The 21,133-nt window shown below is 39.4% G+C and overlaps 2 protein-coding genes across 4 annotated transcripts in view; one reads left to right on the forward strand and one right to left on the reverse strand.

Annotated features, from left to right (window-relative positions):
- On the reverse strand, positions 1 to 17,517 carry LOC124142266 (testis-expressed protein 47-like). Of its 2 annotated transcripts, none has more exons than XM_048392773.1 (8): positions 17,364 to 17,517; positions 11,360 to 11,432; positions 9,315 to 9,418; positions 7,822 to 7,926; positions 5,727 to 5,885; positions 4,343 to 4,406; positions 522 to 623; positions 1 to 193 (listed from the first exon to the last, which is right to left on the reverse strand). In XM_048392773.1, the coding sequence occupies exons 1-8, from the start codon at positions 17,460 to 17,462 to the stop codon at positions 150 to 152; spliced, it is 750 nt and encodes a 249-aa protein (XP_048248730.1). In that variant the 5' UTR covers positions 17,463 to 17,517; the 3' UTR covers positions 1 to 149. The 2 variants fall into 2 exon arrangements, with proteins under 2 accessions (XP_048248730.1, XP_048248729.1); XM_048392772.1 differs by lacking the exon at positions 17,364 to 17,517 and adding an exon at positions 11,796 to 12,055.
- Positions 12,415 to 21,133, forward strand: part of LOC124142265 (G patch domain and ankyrin repeat-containing protein 1-like) — an 18,456-nt gene continuing 9,737 nt past the window's right edge. Inside the window, exon 1 of one of the 2 annotated variants that reach the window (XM_046510612.2) lies at positions 12,415 to 12,642. In XM_046510612.2, coding sequence (XP_046366568.2) covers positions 12,628 to 12,642 — 15 coding nt within the window. In that variant the 5' untranslated portion in view covers positions 12,415 to 12,627. Of the gene's footprint in view, positions 12,643 to 20,896; positions 21,044 to 21,133 lie in introns of those variants that run through there. The other variant, XM_046510613.2, reaches the window with a different exon arrangement.

The following is a 21,133-nucleotide window of genomic DNA, read 5'->3' on the forward strand; positions in this document are numbered from 1 at the left end:
TAATGGATATCACAGAAGTTTATTTGTAAATATACATATGTACATGGTTATCCATGGCTGTCAACCTTTGGATGACTGCAGATGTTACTGTGAGAGATGTCCCTGCTGAGTCTGTCGGTTCCCTTGTCCTGGACTGGTCCTTACGCTAATCAGTTGTATGGGAAGAGACGAGTAGGTAGAGGCCACACTTTGTCTGAAAGGAGAAGTGTTCATTATGGACAACATCTGAGTTGTGATTTTTCCCAAGTCTATTATTTACATGCACATGTAGCCTTTGACAGTGAAAGGAAATTTAATACAGATCACACTAGAAAGGCGTGTGCTTTGTTATAAAAGAAACTATGAGTTTCATTATTAGAATACAAGTTTCAGGTGCAGAGATTTGAAGCTTTCATATCATGACCAGTTTACATATTCAGTTGTTTTGTTTGAGATTTTATGCCATACTCAGCAATTTCAAAATATCTTCTATAAAAACATGGCACTTGTCTGATACCTCCTTGCTGAGGGCTTCAACTCACCACTGTCCAGTGCGGTGTCGAAGGGCTTGGTGTAGGTGTTGATGTACTCGCTGGGCAGCAGCATACAGTTGTCATCCTCCTCCAGGAGGTAGTGGATTGCAGCTGCAGCAGGACAACAACAGTCAGTCATGTGACAACAACAGTCAGTCACATAGTGACAAGTAGCCAATGATGAGGAACACACAGAACACCCAACAATAATAACCTGAGCATATCACACCACTGAAACATCAGGAGAGCAGTCCCATTGTAGAATACTGACAGTGGTGAAAGATAATGCTCATTTTCCAAAAGATGCTGGTCACTAAGTAGTTAGGCTTAAAAAGAAATAGTCTTTGTTCTCAGGCACCGTCGCATCATCACAAACCCTGCCACATGTTTCGTTTGTATTTCCATTTTCAAAGAAAATGTTTTAAAATCCTTAAATATTCCGCGTCTCGAACACACGACCCTAGCAGTGTGCACTGTTCTATTGTGCATCTTGAGTGTTATTGTCATAGCTGCAATAGGAAATTGTGTACTTGTTTTGCTGGCTGCAAATTTGGTCATTGAAAACATGAAATTTATGATAAAACATCACAAGACATGATGAGTTACAAATTCAAGGGTTTTTGTGTCCTGTATGCCGGACAATGCAGAGGTTAAGATTACATGTGTATTTGTCTTGTATAATAAGTCGGAAATAGCAATCAGCTGTTCACACATTTTCTCCCTGCTCTATGGGTGATTTAAGTTAAAAAATACTTAATGTCATGGCCAATATGGCAAAAAAATCCATAGGAATTAATAGAAAGACCGAAGACTTTGTATCTCTAATGACAAATGTTTGTTGCAAGGCTAGTCCATGGCGACCTGATGTGATTTGCCCATCAGTTCATACACGATTTTGTCGAAACTAATGTACCAGGAAGTGAATGAAATCTTGGATAAAAGTAATATAATGGATTACAAACTTAAAGGGGCACTGATCTAACGCAATTCCCCGGGACTGGTTGTTGCCTTTGTTATTGTTTTTTCCCAGTGAGTACCCGGATGTATAGCAGAAATCTAGACTAGTTCGCGACCTCTGTTGCGCCATTCGTAAGCGCATTAGTCACTTTTATGGGTAGTAATAAGGGCGTATGGTCACATTGATCAACAAAATGAAATACAGTTTTCGAGATAATAAGGAAATGTAGGTATCTTTGTGAGTAGCATCGGTAATGGTGACGAAGTTTTGATAAGTCACTTGCTTGGTAATTTTGCGATTTTCGTTTACACTATTTTGACTTGCAACACAAAGTATATATTTCACCTGAGCATATGCTTTTTTTATAGTGTGTATATTTTTTTACTGTCAAATGTGTAACACATTTCTAAACGTCTAAATATTCAGTTATTTTACAAAGTGACTGAAAAACATTTCCATCTGTATTATTATGACAACGAATTCCAAATATGTTGATGTTTAATGTCATCACCAAGAGACTGAAAATGTAACGTTGAAAAGTACATTTCTAAGTTGTTTGGCTTTTAATCCTACATAATAATCTGTTGTGATGTTTGTAGGCCCTTTTGATCGTCTTGATCAATCTGGACAGATTTTTTAGTCAAAATGGCTGAAATATTTACACATTTTATAAATTGCCTGAGAGAATCACATTTTACAAATTGACGGTAATATATACACGCTTACAAAGGAAAAGACCTGTGACTACAACGTCTATCGCGCATTGAAGAATTTCCCAACCAAGACGTAGAGAAACAAGAACGAATCGGTTCAAATGAAGGAAAACAAAATGCACACATCATAATTACAACCTACCAAATTTATGTGTATAAGTTTTAGGCAGCTTCCTTGTTCGAGGAATGTATCCGTGAATATCGACAACAAGGAACAATATCCCACTCGTCTGCAGCTGTACAAAGAAACTTATTCGATGTCACGTGTCTCAGTAACAATCAAATATTTTAAAAGATATATATCGTTTCGGGATATTATAACCCGTGTTCGTTTCTCAACTGATCGCTTGGATTGTTTCAGGTGTTTTACATAGGTGTCAAGTCTCAATGGTCAGCTGAGAAAGCCCACGTGACAACTATTTTCATAGCGTCCACGGTTCCTAAAAATTCCATTGAGTGATAGATAACAATGATCAATCAATCAACGTATTATCAGTTAACCCTTTGAACAAAGAATGTTGTTTTTACATCGGCACTTCGCGCCATGATATGAGTGTATTCCCTTTGTTTTAGTAAACCTAGACATGTAAACACTCACTCTTGACATATCCACTGTGCAAGATAACAGTGATTAATCAATCAACGTATTTTCTGTTAATCCTTCGATGACTAGGAACGATCCGTTGATTTACAAAGTAAATCAACTGATCATTCATCTCTTGCTGGGCTGCCACGTGCATATTACATAACACACATTTCACCTCACTTCAAACCTGGATTTAGATTGAATAATTACCCCAGACACAATAAATGCCAAATGGGAACCTTTGTCAGGTAATATAAGTGGTGCTACCACTAATTGTACCTGTAATAAATTCATTAACTGAGCATCAAGTGAATGACGACAAATACACAAGTGTAGAGTTATACGAGAAAACGTGGATGACAACAAGGGAGTAGTTATCGTATTATCGACGCAAGCCGAAATCCGAAAATGCTTTCACTGCATGGATACTGTTTTTAGTATTAAACTATAACCATCTGGGGTATTTCCAAATGACGACATCCGATGAGCTCCCTTGTTCTTTTTGTCTGTTTGTTTAGGCTGAAGAAATGAATTAACATGCGCCCTTTGTCGAAATCTTTATAGATCACAGTTAACCAATCAGTGTTCAAAATTGCGTAAAACAAATATTGCCTCCAGCCTCCAAGTTTATTTAGCTGTCCTTGCAGACGGTACCCCAGTCTCTGGTCACGCTCAGTTGCGTTGCGTATCATCCGGGTACTCACGGGGGAAAAACAATAACAAAGGCAACAACCAGTCCGTTAGATCAGTGCCCCTTTAAGTCCAGATACACAATGAACTCTTTTATAGTCAGATAGTGTAATAATAGGAGTGACTTGCGTACTTCAGTAGAGGATTTGTTGACATGCTTCTTCCAGTGTTGTGGGCTCACAATAACGTTTTCGCATTGCAAAAATAAAATATCATTGTTTGCTTGTATTGTGCACACACTGCCAGTCCAACTGTAGTCAAATATTGATTCCAGTATTTTACTCATCAAGGATTACATTAATGTAGGGAGGCCCTTTCCAAATTTGATTTGCACAACTATCTATTTGGACATTTTCTGGTTTAAACACCCTATCCTCCCATCCCACCACCAAAAAATCCCGCCCAAACCACCTGCACGATATTTTCAAAAGCCATTCCCTGAGAACCAATTCTTTTATTTTTTAAGCCTTAGCTCGGTAATGTCAGCTGTCCTCATGGACCAACATGGTACAAGACCTACCATTGTCTATGACTGTAAATGTTTTCATTATCTATTTTCACAGTTCCAGGATTCTAGGTTCTGTCAGCTTGATAAGCAGCAAGTTCAATGTCTGCTGTCTAGCCAGGGAACACTACTCCAAGGGAGGTCACCCAAGACACTAGGGGCAGATAACCAGGAGTGACCATATTATGAGTACACTCTGCATGCTCTTACTATTAACATTCTTTGTAATATCGTATTAGATCACCTGTTTACAATGGTTTAAGTATCTTTTGAAAACTTCAGGAGTTCATGTTAGCTTCCAACATGGAGTTCAATGAAAAGTTATCTCGGGGACAAAACCTCAATCCCTTTTCATTCATCTCACACAGAACTAATTACCTTGCTGTGGCAGAAACTCAGGCACATTCTGGTGCAGAGAGTCCATGGCGTTCTTGAAATTGAGCTGAAAGAAGTAAGTGAGTGAGTGAGTACCGGTAAGGTTTTACGCAACTTTTAGCAATATTCCAGCAATATCACAAACATTGTACCCATGTGGGTAATCAAACCCTGGTATTCAGCGAGATGAGCAAACGCTTTAACCACAAGGTTACTCCACCGCCCGAGCTGAAAGAAGACACAATCACATGAAGAGCTGAAGCACCCTACTTTCAGACTTGTACACAATACTTCTGGAATCCAAAACTGACTCCAGGAGATCAGAGAAACGGATTTGTTATATTTATAGTTTCTTATTTGCAGAGTCCTGTTTCCCTGTTTGACTAGCGCTTCAGTTGTAGCAACAATGACTGATGATTAGGTCGGCTCTATATTCACTTCTGAATGAGGCACAAAATGAGGCTCGCTTTTGTTTCGCTAGTTTGATACTAATATTGATATTAGGTCTCTTGGAGAAGTCAGTTTACCATATTTGCAGTTCGCTGTATAGATTGTTGTTGATTATAGTGGTGTCCTAGTGCAGGCACTTATTGCCCATGATACAGCCTTAGCGACACAAGGGCCCGCTGGCCTGCAGCATGTCTGACAAGCCAGACATTCAATATAATGGTCATAATGTAACCACACAAGGTATGTTACATCACGACACAAAGCCAGAATTGTGCTTAGTCCATGTGCTTATTGACCAGCTTTGCACCTGAATCACTCCTATATTCCAGCTTTTCGACACTTGTTTTGAAAGATGACCCGACTCACTCTGGTAATTCAGTGTTGTGACAGTTATTTCAAAACTCACAACTGCAATAGTCACCTCACTATTAGCTAGTATAGCTACACCTTTCTGTTTTTTAGGACAAACTGTTGAAATCCTAAAATACGAGAGTCACTTTCTGGCCAATATCTACATCCTAAGTTTTACAGTTGGTTTCATTCTTAATACATTCATTCACCTTCTGTTAATGCGAAGCCATCACTCCCAGCAGAGGCCAGAAGGGACAGGCCCCCTCTTTCAATATCTTACTTGCCCCTGCTTGAGATTGCCAAAAGTAACAAAATTTATTCATTTTAACATTCAGAACCAATGCCTTTGGTGTGAAGAGCAAACGCTTAAACCACTATGCTACCCAACATTGCCCCCATAAATCTGAATTTCAAAATAATGACATACCTGAAGAACAGATGTCATAAACTGTGAGGTACTGAGTATCTCCACAACAAGAGTTAAAATGTTTGAATATGAGTGCTTTGGAGCTTCCTATGTCCTACTGACAAATTTATACGAAAAGCTGAAATCTCAAGTGATACATGGATCGATCTTTACACCAACCTTGGGAGTTTTGCTGATGAACTTGCCCAGTTTCAGTAGCTGTGTGAGGACATCTATGATGAGTTTGTCTGTAGTTTCTGACGGCTCGAAAGCCTCGAGACGGTGAGCTTCAATGTCCAGTGTCCGGAATGACCACTGCTGATAAAGGCGCTGGGGAATGTGATGCAACGTTAAGGAATACACCACTGCACAATACAGTCACAGTCCGACATCCTGACTCCTGCCATCAACTTCCTCTCCACGATCATCAGAACACAGTGACATGACCATCTTCCAATACCAATAGACAAACGCGGCCATGCCATGAGAAGAGAAAACTATATTATTGTGACTAAAAAAGAAATAATATATCATGACCATGGAAAGAACTTAATTCTGATAGAAATGTCATGCTTGATTTAAACATACAGTGCCTCATGGGCACAGTCATTTTCTTGAAGTACTTACACTGATTTTTTATTTCATGTCTTAACAAAATAAAACTATGAAATTAAAGATTCTACCCAGCTAGTTGCATGTTCCTCTATTGCTAAACGACTTCCTGTCATGCAATCATTCAGCATTATTCGGTGAAGTCCATTGACTGTATCTTACAGAGGAGATGGTCAAGATAAACATGTGAACATGACGTGTCTTTCGCTATTGATGGAATATCAAGGTGTTGTGTTTCAAACGGAAGTGGTTATTCATGTTGACTGGTGTGAAAAAACTAGAAAATGATTGCAATTTGTCAAACTGGAACAGACCAAAAAGATAAAACTCCACTTCATCTTATTTCTTCATGATCAAGCCTACTGCTGTAACTTGTAACAACGCCTCGGCAGACGAGGGGCACAGAATACAGCTCATATCACCAAGTGCTATTGCTAACATAGAAACTGATAAAATCCCTGAGAAGCGGAAATTGAATGCAGACACAACTAACACATGTGATAGTACAGCTGAACCAAAGTCAAAATTATCCAAAATAAATCAACGAGAGGTATTCCCAGTAACTGGCCACTTCTAAAGTACATGTCATGGTTAATATATGACTGGCATAAAAAAATATTTTTTTTGCAAATTTTGCCAAGTTGAAAATAGATGGAAAACTATTTATTTCTTAAAGGGTTCAAGGGGTTTCATAACCAGCAAACTTCAAACACAGGTTCAAGCCAGTGAACATTTAAATGCATGAGGTGTTCAATGTGCAGTTTTGACAAAACAAGGAAAATCACAGTTGTTAAAAGTTTATAATTTGGTGTCCGTTTCATGTAAGTATTTGTAAGTGTAGTAGTGAGAAATATCTCATGTGATGACCTCTCTGTACTATACAACATTGATGACATTAAACATTTTGATCTGATGGACTAGCTGCCTTTTGTTATAGTTATTGGGTAAAAAAGACAAGGCACACCTGAAATCAGCTCACATGCCCTTGGGCACAGAAGATTTTTTACTATTTTCGAGCCCTGCTCTTATTATATCTGACGATTTGACAGTTGCATAATGGCAGAAATAAATAATTATCACAAATTACTTCTTAGTTGGTACTTCAAAATAATATCTGCGAACGTAGATGACTGTATGGCAAATGTAGGTTCCTGGGAAAATTCTTAGCATGTGTGGCAATACATTTGGGGAACAAAACATGTGGTTCCAACTTCACTTTTGTGTCATTTTCTTTACAGGTAACAGCAGCCTTTGAAATAAGCACTAGTTCGATAGTGCTTACCAACCTGCCTAATAGTTATGGTATCAGAAGTACAAGTAGAAATTTGCCCTTTCTCAGGGGTTCTGCTACATGTTATCATTATAAGGACTAGTGGACTAAAACTGTTAGATTCTATCGCTGTAACATGTCTCTACATTGAAACCACAGTATGTTTATCTCGTAGGTCTTTCTACTCTAAAACTTTATTCTGGATGAAACACAAGACAACATCATTGACCTTCTCTGCAAACTCTCCACAACAAGCCATCCGTGACATCATCCTATTCTTCAACAATTCCATGTCACAATGCCGTTGTCATTGATCAGGGTGGAATTTTCTACTGTCATATCCCTTGTGTCAGTTCTGGTGTATTAATCACCAGGTTTCTAAGAAAAGGATATATCGTGAGAGATAACGAGTATCTTGGCCTTGGAGATGAAACCCTGGTCTGACGTCTGACTGTAATGCAGGTCCTTGACTATCTCCAGCAGCATGTCCGAGGAAGTCTGCAACAGCCGATATCAGCACATCCTGAATAAACCTTACGGCACTCGGAATAGCATTTCTGTCACATTACAGCATATATAAGATAACTACAAATAAATCACAAAGAACAATGAACCAAGAGGGGTTTATTTCATGATAAAACATTGTTCTGTCATGACGTCATTTCTGGAGATTCGAACATGGGCTCGCAACTTGATGACGTCGTATGTTGGAGAAAAGGTACAACATGGAAATAAACAACAAACTTTATGGTGATGCGGGCGGTGCCTGAGAACCAAGAATATTATTTCTTTTATCTTTACCATAACCATCAGCACACAGACTGCCTGTCAGCTGTCTGTCATTAACGTGAGACAATATGCTGTGTATGAAGCTGGGAAGAGTATGTTTGTGGTGTGCTGGGTGCTAGGTAGCTCACCTCCACCACACGTACGATGTGGGAAGAGTATATTTGTGGTGTGCTGGGTGCTAGGTAGCTCACATGTACGATGTGGGAAGAGTATGTTTGTGGTGTGCTGTGTGCACGGTAGCTCACCTCCACCACATGTACGATGTGGGAAGAGTATGTTTGAGGTGTGCTGTGTGCTCGGTAGCTCACCTCCACCACATGTACGATGTGGGAAGAGTATGTTTGTGGTGTGCTGTGTGCTAGGTAGCTCACCTCCACCACATGTACGATGTGGGAAGAGTATGTTTGTGGTGTGCTGTGTGCTAGGTAGCTCACCTCCACCACATGTACGATGTGGGAAGAGTATGTTTGTGGTGTGCTGTGTGCTAGGTAGCTCACCTCCACCACATGTACGATGTGGGAAGAGTATGTTTGTGGTGTGCTGTGTGCTAGGTAGCTCACCTCCACCACATGTACGATGTGGGAAGAGTATGTTTGTGGTGTGCTGTGTGCTAGGTAGCTCACCTCCACCACAAGTACGAAGTGGGAAGAGTATGTTTGTGGTGTGCTGTGTGCTAGCTAGCTCACCTCCACCACATTTACGATGTGGGAAGAGTATGTTTGTGGTGTGCTGTGTGCTAGGTAGCTCACCTCCACCACATTTACGATGTGGGAAGAGTATGTTTGTGGTGTGCTGTGTGCTAGGTAGCTCACCTCCACCACATGTATGATGTGGGAAGAGTATGTTTGTGGTGTGCTGTGTGCTCGGTAGCTCACCTACACCACATGTACGATGTGGGAAGAGTATGTTTGTGGTGTGCTGTGTGCTAGGTAGCTCACCTCCACCACAAGTACGAAGTGGGAAGAGTATGTTTGTGGTGTGCTAGGTATGTGGGAAGAGTATGTTTGTGGTGTGCTGTGTGCTCGGTAGCTCACCTCCACCACATGTACGATGTGGGAAGAGTATGTTTGTGGTGTGCTGGGTGCTAGGTAGCTCACCTCCACCACATGTACGATGTGTTTCATGTAGATCAGCATGAGTCCGGTCACCGACACACTCTGGTGGACATTCTGAAGATTCTTCAGCTGTCTCTCATAGTAATCTGAAACATATACCATCACTCTGTCAGTCTACAACAGCTGTGCTATACTGCCTGTTATAAATTTAGGATAAATAAATAGAGAATCTCACCCGAGTGTCTTCTGATATCAAATATATCAACATGAGTTGATAAAAGTGGATTTCTTCCAAAAAATATGTAAAACTTTGCGATTTCATGTTTAAAAAAAGTATTAAATCACAGATGATACAACTACCGGTAGAGGTGCTTGTATTTACTTGCAAGTACAGAAGCATCCCAATGCCCACACCCACCACCCACTGACTGACACAAACAGACAGACAGACAGACAGACAGACAGACAGACACACACAAACATTAAATTCCTCAAAGCCCTTAAAGTCTTAATGTACCACTATGTACTTTCAGTTCGAAAACACTTCTTTCGGACCTTGGCGTTAATAAAGGCAGCTTCTTAAGATCCAACAATTCCCAAGTCTCAGAACTGCAGGGCTCCAAGTTAATTATTTTACTTACTTGTTGATAACTAAGTAAGTATATGAAATCACTAGATAAAATGAAATTCAAGTGGCCATGCCTATTCACACTGCTAATATTGGCATGTAACTTTACCTATTATTGTGCTGAATAAAAGATTATGTTAATTTACCAATACAATATGCAGTATTGAATTTAATCCTCAGTTCATCCACATTTTTCTCATCAGTTTAGGTGTCTACTGCATGAAATTGTAGCACAATAGCTAAGTTAGATAAAGACAGTTTTTTGTCTGTGGCATAAATAGTAGTCTCTACACTTTCTATGTCTGTGAGAATCACTAAGCGCTTTAATATTCTCTCGGTTCAACTTGTGACTGCCATTAACAAAATCATTATTTCCAGCAATAGATCACAAAACATTGTATCTTAAGATTTGTGGTATCGCAAACAGTCAAATTCTAGCAACCATGATTCCATAAATACACATGATAGAACATTCTCAACTGTTGATTTTTTTTCTAGGTGATAGATTTATCAATTTCAGTCACGTTAACTTGAAAATATGATGCAATCATTCATTTTCCTTTTGAAATTCCTTTCCTATTGACAGGATTCACGATGTTTACAAGTCTGCTACACAAGGGATTGTGGGAACCCTTTCATCCATACAGTGTGAACTACACTGCCAGACTGGATAAGATGAAATAAACTAGAGTTACTTCTCTTAGAACGATCTATTAAAATCGCTAAAAGTGCATACGTCTCTAACTGAACTCAAATATAATTACAGACATGGCTAATATAACTGATTGTAAATAAATTAAAGATTTTGCCTCACTCACAAGAGATAAGTGTTTTAAAATGGTTTGTTGCATTTCCAAAACTCCACTCGCAAATGTGACCAGAGACCATATACCGATGTGACCAATTCCCTGACAGCTTGCAGCACTGGGGCTGTACAAGTAGAGGGGCAACAGTAACTGCAGTACATAACACAGCAGGCTTCACAACCACCTCCAACACAACACTGACCTCTGATATCCACACCAACAACATTACATGAGGCAGGTATTTCCAAAGAAATGTGTAAATATAAAATTCCATACCTATAGAGGTAATCATGCATCAGGTAGTGTTGACAATGATATAACACAAACACCCACCCACACAATTTGATATATGTAACTGAAAATGCTACAAATGGCTTACCGGTACTTACAATCAAACAGTAATTACCATTTCATTCCTATTTCTAACTTTTCTTTTTAAGAAATGATTTTATGATTATAATACAAATACCAGCAAGGCATATGTTATCAGACACTATTCAAATGCATGCTCAAGATGCATGGCTTCAAACAAAAGCCTTACTTTCTCTAAATATGTAAAGTCTACTATGAATGAGGTAATTATACAAATACACTATCTGAATATATTCCCTCCACCTCACAACACGACACAGTGTGTTAATCTCTATACTCACTGCCGGCTTCCACTCTGTCAATGTCCTCATCTCGTAGTTTGGAAATGTATACCACACGATGCACAAGGCTTTTCTGTAACAAGAGACAAAAGTTATAATTAGACTTATAGACCAAAATAATGTGGCTCTACAGAGGCAAAATTTTGAAAAAATAGGGTGCACATAATATTGAGGATGCAGTTAACAAGTAAGGAGTATGAAAAAGGGGGTTGCACATTTACGGATCCAGAGGGGGGTTGCAGGGGGTGGGCGCACCCTTTTTGGTGCGCACCCCCCCTGCACCCCTCCTCTGGATCCGTCATGCATTATCAACCACGGTGTGCCTGATGTAACTTTGATCCACAACATGCTATTAGCAGGACTAGTAGGTTCGGGGACAGACAAGTGACAACTAAACCTGGGCTAGCCAACAGCAACTAGTGTTAAAACAAATCACCATTCTTTCTGTATCTGTTGAATCATGTCGTGTAACTTCAAAGTAATTTTTCTTGGGCCAGTCAAACACCCGCTCTGCTTTCTTGCCCTTCCTTTTTGTCTTGTCAACCAGTGCTAGTTTAGCCCGAGCACTACCATCAGCATTTGTCTGATCCCCGGGGTTAGACTGGTCAGCCCCTTCCTGACCCCCGTCTTCCTTCTTCACACCAGACATAGCGCACACAACAAGGTCCTGTACCCTGGTACCTTACTGCAGGGTGAGCTCACTGGAACCCCACATAGCAACACCCACTCACATGTAGAAACATACCCCCTGGGTAGCTCCTTACAGGTACTTAGTTGCAATCAGAACTGGGATAATGTCTCACCATTTAAGTAGGTGTTGTTAGTGGCAGTGACAGGACTATTGCTTTCTAAACAAAGCTATCACCTGCTAGATCAACATTGCGATCAACTTGTCCTGGCAGGTGGTGATTGATTGTCACACAATAGCAGGGCACCCCCCACTCCACCCCAGAAGTTTATTCCTCCCCTACTGCCCCCACCCCCCTCTTTCAACACAGCCATATATAAGCCAGTACCCTCATGTTCCCCCCTTCCCAGCAACCAGGTAGTGACTGAGAGATAAGGGTGACTGTCAAGACTGAGCCAGGTGACCATGGAGAGTCTGATGGAGCCACGCTCCACAACAGTCAGGACACGACACTCCACAACAGTCGGAGATTTACACTGCACAACAGTTCACAACACTGCACTGTTAGTGTAGGGTCGTGATTATGAAAGCCAGACCAATGAGATAGTATTCAGCCAATACAGCAGCAAAACAAGAAGTCATGCCAAACTTTATGGTAAGTATAAAACCTGGGTATACAAAATGACTTTACAAAGATGGTTACCACCTAGACATGTAAACTTCAGAGAACATGTATATTAACGTTCCATAGTTTGAAATTCCTTATAAGACTGCCAATGGCACACTTTAAGGAACAGTATGTTGATGGTTTTGTGTGTTTCTAAATCAGGCATGAAATAACTTTTACGTATGATGTCACATGTCCGATTCAGTTCTTAAACCAAAGCAGTAGAGCCAACAACCCAAGCGTTATGCAGAGTAAACTGGCTTCAGTCTTTGTTTTTAATAGAGGCAAATAAAAGAGCTTGTGTGTTTTACTTACGACTATTGTTTAACATACCGACTGTCAGCTTTATTGGATAAGAAGCCAGTGTTTATCAAAGCCCAAATTACAATATAAATATGCCTCGTATGAAGCCAATCACTCTCCAACCCAGGGTTCTGTGCGTCCAGCTGAGTACCTGTCACATCGTCACATCTTACACAGTCCATTCATGTGTTTCATTTTTTACAAGTCTACACATTTTAATAAACATACATCATGAAATGTTTAACTTCAGTGGGAAATTAGCCCAAAACATGAAAAACTGTTATGGAAGCCTTTCGACGAGCTAGCGATATGTGTACGGTCACATTAATGTGTAAAGCTATATTGTCATGCACCTCACTGTCGCAGTAGTAGTATATCTATATAATTATGCACAACTATGTGTAAAGCACACCAAATGGCTAGCATTAGACCAGAATGAGTGCATTTGTTTACAAACAAGAGAACAGTCTGTCCATGTGATAAGCCTACACCCGTGGTGTGGTTGATGGAGCAGAAACAGAATAAGGCGAGCAGAGCCGATTAAGCTCAGGGGTTATCAGCTATTGCTTACAAAGCAATATATTTTATTAATTTTATTCAAAATTTCATTTAATATTGTTTTCATTACGTTAGGTGAAATCGTGTGTGAAGAGATACAGCAACCACGGTCAGATTCCTGCTTTTGACGCATTGAAACAAACTTTAGTTGCTAAAGAATGGATACATATATTAAAAATGCCATACTTTGACTCGTTTAAAGTCCTATTTGTGGTAATTTGGCTTATATATGTCAACATAACGTTTTCGCAATCCAAATACATGTAGCGAGGGAAGTCCCTGGTCAAATTGTTCCATACGTAAAAATATTCTGCAACAGCAAACTCCAGTACCAAAATGCTACACTTGTGGTTCTTATAATTATAAATATATATATTTAGTAAAAGCTGCAACTGAAGTAACACGCTATTGGAATATATTATTCCTGATAAAACAATAATTTCAGATACAATTTCTTCGACCATTGCATCAAAATTCTTTGAAGTTGTATCACTGGTGGAGTACATTAATTATTTTCTGGTGTTTGAACTTTGAATTGTTTCGAAGGAAAGTTAGAGAAAGTTCCACTTTGAAGCTTAACAACGTCAGTAGTCTTATTAAAAAATAATTTTGACTTTTCCAAAATCATGAAAGGTTCAATCTTGACATGCTTTAAGTCTTGTTTTTTTTTATCTTTGCGTATCAAGATACGTATCGTATCGTGACCAGAATATCGATATGTGTATTGAATCGTGACCTTCCTGTATCGTTGCAGCCCTAGTCACTCCATGCACCTGACATAGCCTAAAAATATCTTCTAAAAGTCATATATACTTAAACACTTTGGAAGCACATGGTGGATTTTGACTCTTGCTAAGTAAGAAGTTATTGGAAGCTTGTATGGTATGACAATGAGAATCAAGATTCAAAGTCAGACAACATTATGGCAATGTAGCATGCCTTCAGGCCTCACTACCACACACCAATTTCTTTGTTTTCTGTCCGTTCACTGAAAACTCTATTTCCCAAATTCCACTACACGTTTTCATAGTGTTTCAGTATATTTAGGACCTGCTAAGGACACAGATAATGAACTATGTATTTATTACTCGCCCGTAGAAGATACCCCGTTCAATAACAATAAGCTGCAATGAGACACTGTTTAATACCAGAGCGTATGCTTACGTACTGTCAGAAAAAAAATAAATCACAAACAAATATTGAAAACCCTCATGTTGCTGGATAAGGTTTCACAAACAAATATTGAAAACACTCAACATTGCTGGGCGTATTCAATGACACTGCGTGTAGAGACGATAGATCCCAGAGAGGAGCTAATGCACACTTGATAACCTCAGCAACCTTGTTGCTGGCTGATATCACAGGGCATTGTTTCACTGGTGTATGTTGCACAAATTACGTCACAAGGCATTGTGACGTGGAATTCTAAAGGTAAGCTGTTGCATGGTATTAATTAATATGTATGTGTTTGAAGTTGTATTATTCTGTTTAACTCAACTGGATTTAAGAAATAAAGTTTGCTCTACCCCCATGTGTAGGGTAATAAAGTATAGTTTTGCCCTCAACTATGATAGTTGTACCCTGAGCGAGAGGTGGACATGTGGTTATGAAACTTTTCAAGGATTGCTAGCCTTCGTCCTGGGAGACATACAAAATTTGTAGGGAACCAATGCCCGCAAATTTGCAAATACCCTTTTGGAAAAAAGGGTATCTTGGTTGTTCATTTGTTCATCTGCATCACATATTAGTTTTTTGACACTACTTTGGGGTCAGTGAAATGTGTTAGCAAAATGGGTCAACACTCAGAGCTAGCTTAGTGCCTGTCTAACCCAAACACAATGGTTTGTTGTTTGGTGTGTATTATGAATGTCTAGAATATTTCACTAATCTCAAATACAGGCAATTTCTGAAAGCGTCTTGCCAAAGGAGACTGCCACAGGGAGGCCCCCACTTCTTGATCTGATGCTGTACTGTAAGTGAGTGAGTGAGTTGGGTTTAACTCCGCTTATAACAGTATTCTAGTTACGCGGCGTGTCAGCTTAATGTGGGAGGAAAGCCCAAAGTGATGCAGGTCTCAGACGTTTACCACTTTACTGAAACCCATGAGCACAGGTATCGTGCTGACAATGGTCCTCTGATACATACACGTTGAAACAGTGTTTAAACAGCATTGAAAACTGACGTTGAAACAACATTAAGTGTTAATGTCAGTTCAATTTTTACATGAAACCAATTTCCACATGCTGCACTCAAATTACTGGGCGTTCGTCATATCGACCACTACTCTCTTGTCATACGAGTTGCCATAGGCTTGGAACATAAGCATCACGTAACACCTTTTATTATCTACCATCTTCCCAAGGCAAGGAAGTAAACTGACTGTAAAAGTCCAGTTTCCACCCTTGCCGAATTAGGCTGGAATTTCTGGGCTTGATCGTAGCACCACCAGTGGCTATTATGAGTTTTGTCCCTCCTATTGACCTATTGATTCCACCTCTCATATCACTTGCATTTGCTTCAAATATTATGGCATCGCCAAGTGAAGATGATATGATCGATAATCAAGATCTATATTGTAATAAAACGGGTCCCACTTCGCGAAGTACATCAAATCATGTGATCACTTTGATTACAAACATGAAAACATTTGAAAAATATCTGTTGACGCTAAGTTGTCGGCACACATGCTTTGCATATCCAGCAATCCAGACCAAAATCTGCATGGCACATTATGAACTAGATGGCGATTTCGTTACATGATTTTGATTGGACTATGCATAGACTCGCTAGTCACGCCAAAATATAACTCCATAATTCCAGCCTAGTTAGGCAAGGGTGGAAACTGGACTTTGATAGTCAGTTAACTCCCTTGCCTTAGGAACATGATATCAACATAATACCACAAACTTTTGTTTTCAGCAAATTTAGTTAATAATTCATGGCGGTACAATATAGGATCCAGAAAAATTGATCAAATCATTACATCCTTAGTGAATCAGACACATGACTGTCGTAGTCAAACTTCCAGGTAGACATTTTTGAAATTAGTGAAGCTTTTTAACGAAAGAGATTAAACATTAGAGAAAAATGTAGAACACTTTCCATTTTTAAACTTTTAAAGTTTATTGCACTGACCAGAGAAAATGTGTCTGAAAGTTTCCTAGTGCTTGTAACACTGTCTCTATTTTGAAAACACCATGGGTTACCGCCCTTGCCCTATTATTACAAGGTGTACGGTCATTTAAGTGTACATTGTAATTTGAAGGCATCACTGAAATCTCAGGGCAAAGGTACCAATAAAGAATTACATCCCTTTAAGGAAGAGTTACCATTCGTTTCACACATGTCCAATATAAGCCTCAAAACACTGAGTGCAGCATTTTTCTAAAATTTGCGTACGCCTCGAAAGATTGGAGTTGCGTCCGGACCTGATCCTAAATGAATATATAAGATAGAAATTTGCTGCTGCTGCTGCTGCTGTTGATCAATGTTTTATGCGAACACAGTTGCCATATAATTCTACTGAACGAAACAAATGCATGCTCATATTTTTCAAACATAAGTTTGATGCATTTCTTTCATCGCACCCATTGTTTGGCCACAATGAAAGTACAAATTGCCAATTATTTTCTAAGAATGAGGTTTTGCTAGTGGTCTAGGGTCTTAGTCGTCTACGAACACAGGTACCATGTCCACCAGTTATGAACGACAATTGAGTGAACTATTTAGTTTCAGGTAAAAACAACCTGTCAGCTGCTGCTCGGTTATCACACTGGTGACTAGGCCTAGTTGTGACTAGAGCTCACACAACAATGGCACAGTGCATAAAAGATATAATTATCAATTACCTTATTAAGAGTTCTATTTCTCTCTTCAATATAATCTAAAAGAGATGTTCTGTGATTATCGAGCATGGAATCCTCACGTTCGTCTATCTCGGACGCCATTATGTTATGATCACCATAGTGACGCTCGTTTCCCCTAAATATAGACAATCTCACGTTCGGCTATTTCCGTCAAGTTATGCCAGCGCCCTCTGTTGGCAGATTGCTAAAATGATTGCCAGGTTTAAATTGTGTTCCTATTATATGACCTTTTCCCAAAATGTTTTAGGGAAACATAACTATAATATGATTATGAAAGACTTTGTAAAAGTCAAGCTCCTCACAGCGATAGTCCATTCGTGGAGCTCTCTATATACTGTTACCGAGAGAGTAACGAAGGTGTCACACGCTGGGAAGGAGCTTGTGCAAAAGTTTGAAAAGGGAGGTCACTCTAATTTTTTGCCAAGCTTATAAACTGGTTCCACTGTAGGTAAGCGCCACAAGCTTATAAACTGGTTCCACTGTTGGTATACGACGCAAGTTAAGCCTTGCCCACTCTCCAACATAGGGCTTAGATTTTCTAAACGGTCGTAGCTCTAAAATTATCGTAAGGAAATCGTAGGCTACCTTAGCTTATTTTCGAAACTAACGTTGCCCTATTATATGGTAAGATTGTCATAAATCTAAGATAGTCCTATACCTGTCGACCAGCAAAGAACCTTTGCCACAGGCCATATTTGACGATTCGTCACATCTTACAGTCCATTCAAGATATCGCATATACATGTTTTTCCATGTTTCATTCTTTACAAGTTTACACATATAAATAATCACATGTCATAGAATGGTTAACTTTTATTGAGAAAATATCATAAAATGTGAAAAGGTTCCGTTTGCGTAGTTATCCATCATTTACATTGGTTCAAAGACGTATATACGTCTTTGATTGGTTGTTCAGCTCCACGTGCTGTCATCGAATCACTACGGGGACCTAGCGATATGGCCTTTGCTTATATATATATTGTATATTGTGATGCGCAACTGTCGCAGTTGTTTGTTGTTGTTGTTTTTTTTGTTTAAGGCCGCACTCAACAATATTCCAGCTAAATGACGGCGGTCAAACGATGATATGCATCAACCATGTCAGCGAGCCTGACCACCCGATCCCGTTAGTCGCATATTACGACAAGCATAGTCGCCTTTTACGGCAAGCATGGGTTGCCGAAGCCTATTCTACCCCGGATCTTCACGGGTCGTCGCAGGTGTAGAAGAACATAGATCTATATAATTATGCAAAACAATAAGTATAAATATATATATATTATCATGCACCCCACTGTCGCAGTTGTAGTAGAATATCTATATAAGTATGCAAAACAATATGTAAAGCGCCCCAAAAGGCTTGCATTGGGCTAATCTGTTCTGATTTCAGAATAATCGCGTTTTGTTACTAACAGTTATGAATGCGCATGCTTAATGTCCTTATTACCGATGCCGAGTTCTTTTTTGACGCACATTTTTATGAGTTCGGAAAAGTGAACGTTGCGCAAGGATTCAGATCGCGCGGCACTGGGTGTACCTTTGACGACAAAATTTTGCAGAGATTTCACATATAGGACTGGTTTTAAAAGCATACAGTGCATAGTGTTGCCAAAGATTTTGTAATGCCTAAAAATAGAAGCCTTTTTCGCTTCTTTTTTCCGCTTTGACTTCAAAAGATGAGTGAGTGATATAAACACGCAGAGTGAGTGAGTGAGTTGGGTTTAACGCCGCTTTTAACATTATTCCAGTTATATCACGGCGTGTCAGCTTAATGTGGGATCAAAGCCCGAAGTGACGCCGGTCTCAGACGTTTACCATTTTGGTGAAACCCACGAGCACGGCTATCGTGCTGTCAAACCTAGGAACATAATCGGGGCGAACCATAGGTTTCCGGCGTGCCCAAAGAACGCAACTCTGCAGAGCGAATTCCGGCGCTTTAGACGACTGAGCCACCGGTGCCGCTCACACGCACAGGAAACGTGGCATAGCTCCGCAGTGCGAACAGAACCTGGTCATTGTACCTCGGCTCTCTTGATAATTTGCTATGGATCAAATCAATAAGTTCCCGTAATTGTTTCCTTTACGTGGAATCTAAACTGTTTCAACACAAATTTCAGTATTAAAACCATTTACTTTTAGGTATCATCACACATCATAGGAAATTATGAATATAGTAAAAGCGAATTGGGTGGCCCTATTTAAATGTAAATTAGTATTTAGATTCAAACTCCCGATTTTGTACGTGTAATTTGACTAATGTTGCACAGTTATTATTATTGGATTGACTACAGGTGTTATCATTAAATGTACTGAATTACATATTGTTTTTGCTTGGCGTCATGGCTTTATTTATATATGTCTTTGACGACAAGGAAGACGACATTGTTATATTAATTAATATACATCTGGCCTATTTTTAGTCCATAGTATAAAATGTAATAGATTGTGAGGTCAATGTTTAAGAACTGATGAAACGTCATTAAAGTATACCAGACAAGAGGAGTATTAAGCGCATCTAACATCAATATTCTGTCACCCAAACGAAAAAAACATTTATTTTGAAAACAGTTACATTCTCCTTCTAATAATGTGTACACATGATCATAAAAGTCAGTATCAGTTCTGTTAAAGAAATATATCAGTTTTAGCTGCAAGATAAAATGATGTGGCCGTCCACAACCTGTTTATACGAAATTACCTGAACGAATGTTACACTTCTAAGGAAATACTTGCTGCAGTTTTAAACATTTATATATAATTCATTTCCTAAAAGTAAGCAAGATGGCGACACGATATTTGTCAATTTCTTTATTTTCATTATGTAAACAACGGTCAAACAAACATTAGATTGAAGTTTAAAGTATTTTGTGGCCTGTGTATGATATTGAACAGCAGATCTTGTATGTATCCAAAATGCAGAGGCGAAACTACCAAAGTAGCAGAAAAGCAATTGCTTACACCTGAGAAAAAACACATGTACAATTTGTTTTAGACCTAAAAAAGCACATTTTCAAAACAATGAGTAAAACTTAATTTACCATATATGCCTGAAATTATTCATTCAAAATCTACACGGTCGAACATCATGCTATTTTATTGTCTAACTTGATAATCAGAATCTTTACGCACTTTAGAATTTTAGTGGAAGATGGTTTATCGGAGCAGTGAAACCCCTGGACAAAATGCCATTGAGTTCTGCAACTGCAGCACGTTCGTTTAGCGCAATGAGGCAGATCAAGACATACCTCAGGTCAACAATGGCCAACGCGAGAATGAGCTCTTTGGCACTCTTCCACATCCACAAGGACATTGACAAAGCGATTGACGACTTTTCTGGAGGACGGAACCCCCGAACTGCCAATATCTTTGCTCTGCTAATGTTAATTTTGTCGAGAGCACATTTACTTCAAAAACAAGCTCCATGTAGTCCGCATTTTTCTTGCATTCGAGACTGAGGGCCAACCGGCTGCGACAAATCGGCCGCCGCCTGTCAACTATAGTGGAAAGGTAGGAAGGAGCCCAGTCTCGCCAACTCAGCGCCTACAAGTTTAGGTAGACAAGAGCCCAGTTTTCGAACGAATGACCCTCGTTGAGTGGTCCGCGATGACGGCGACAAAAGGTCCCAACATAACTCGCAAAAAAGATTTTCTCCAAACGATCTGGTATGGTGACGTATATTATACTTAGATCTTCTATTTGAACCCTTTAGATCTGTCATTTTATATGGGTCTAGATCATGTAGATGACAAGAG

The sequence above is a fragment of the Haliotis rufescens genome, unplaced genomic scaffold (assembly GCF_023055435.1).
Source record: "Haliotis rufescens isolate VD_foot unplaced genomic scaffold, xgHalRufe1.0.p SCAF_11, whole genome shotgun sequence".
Classification (NCBI taxonomy): Eukaryota; Metazoa; Mollusca; class Gastropoda; order Lepetellida; family Haliotidae; genus Haliotis; species Haliotis rufescens.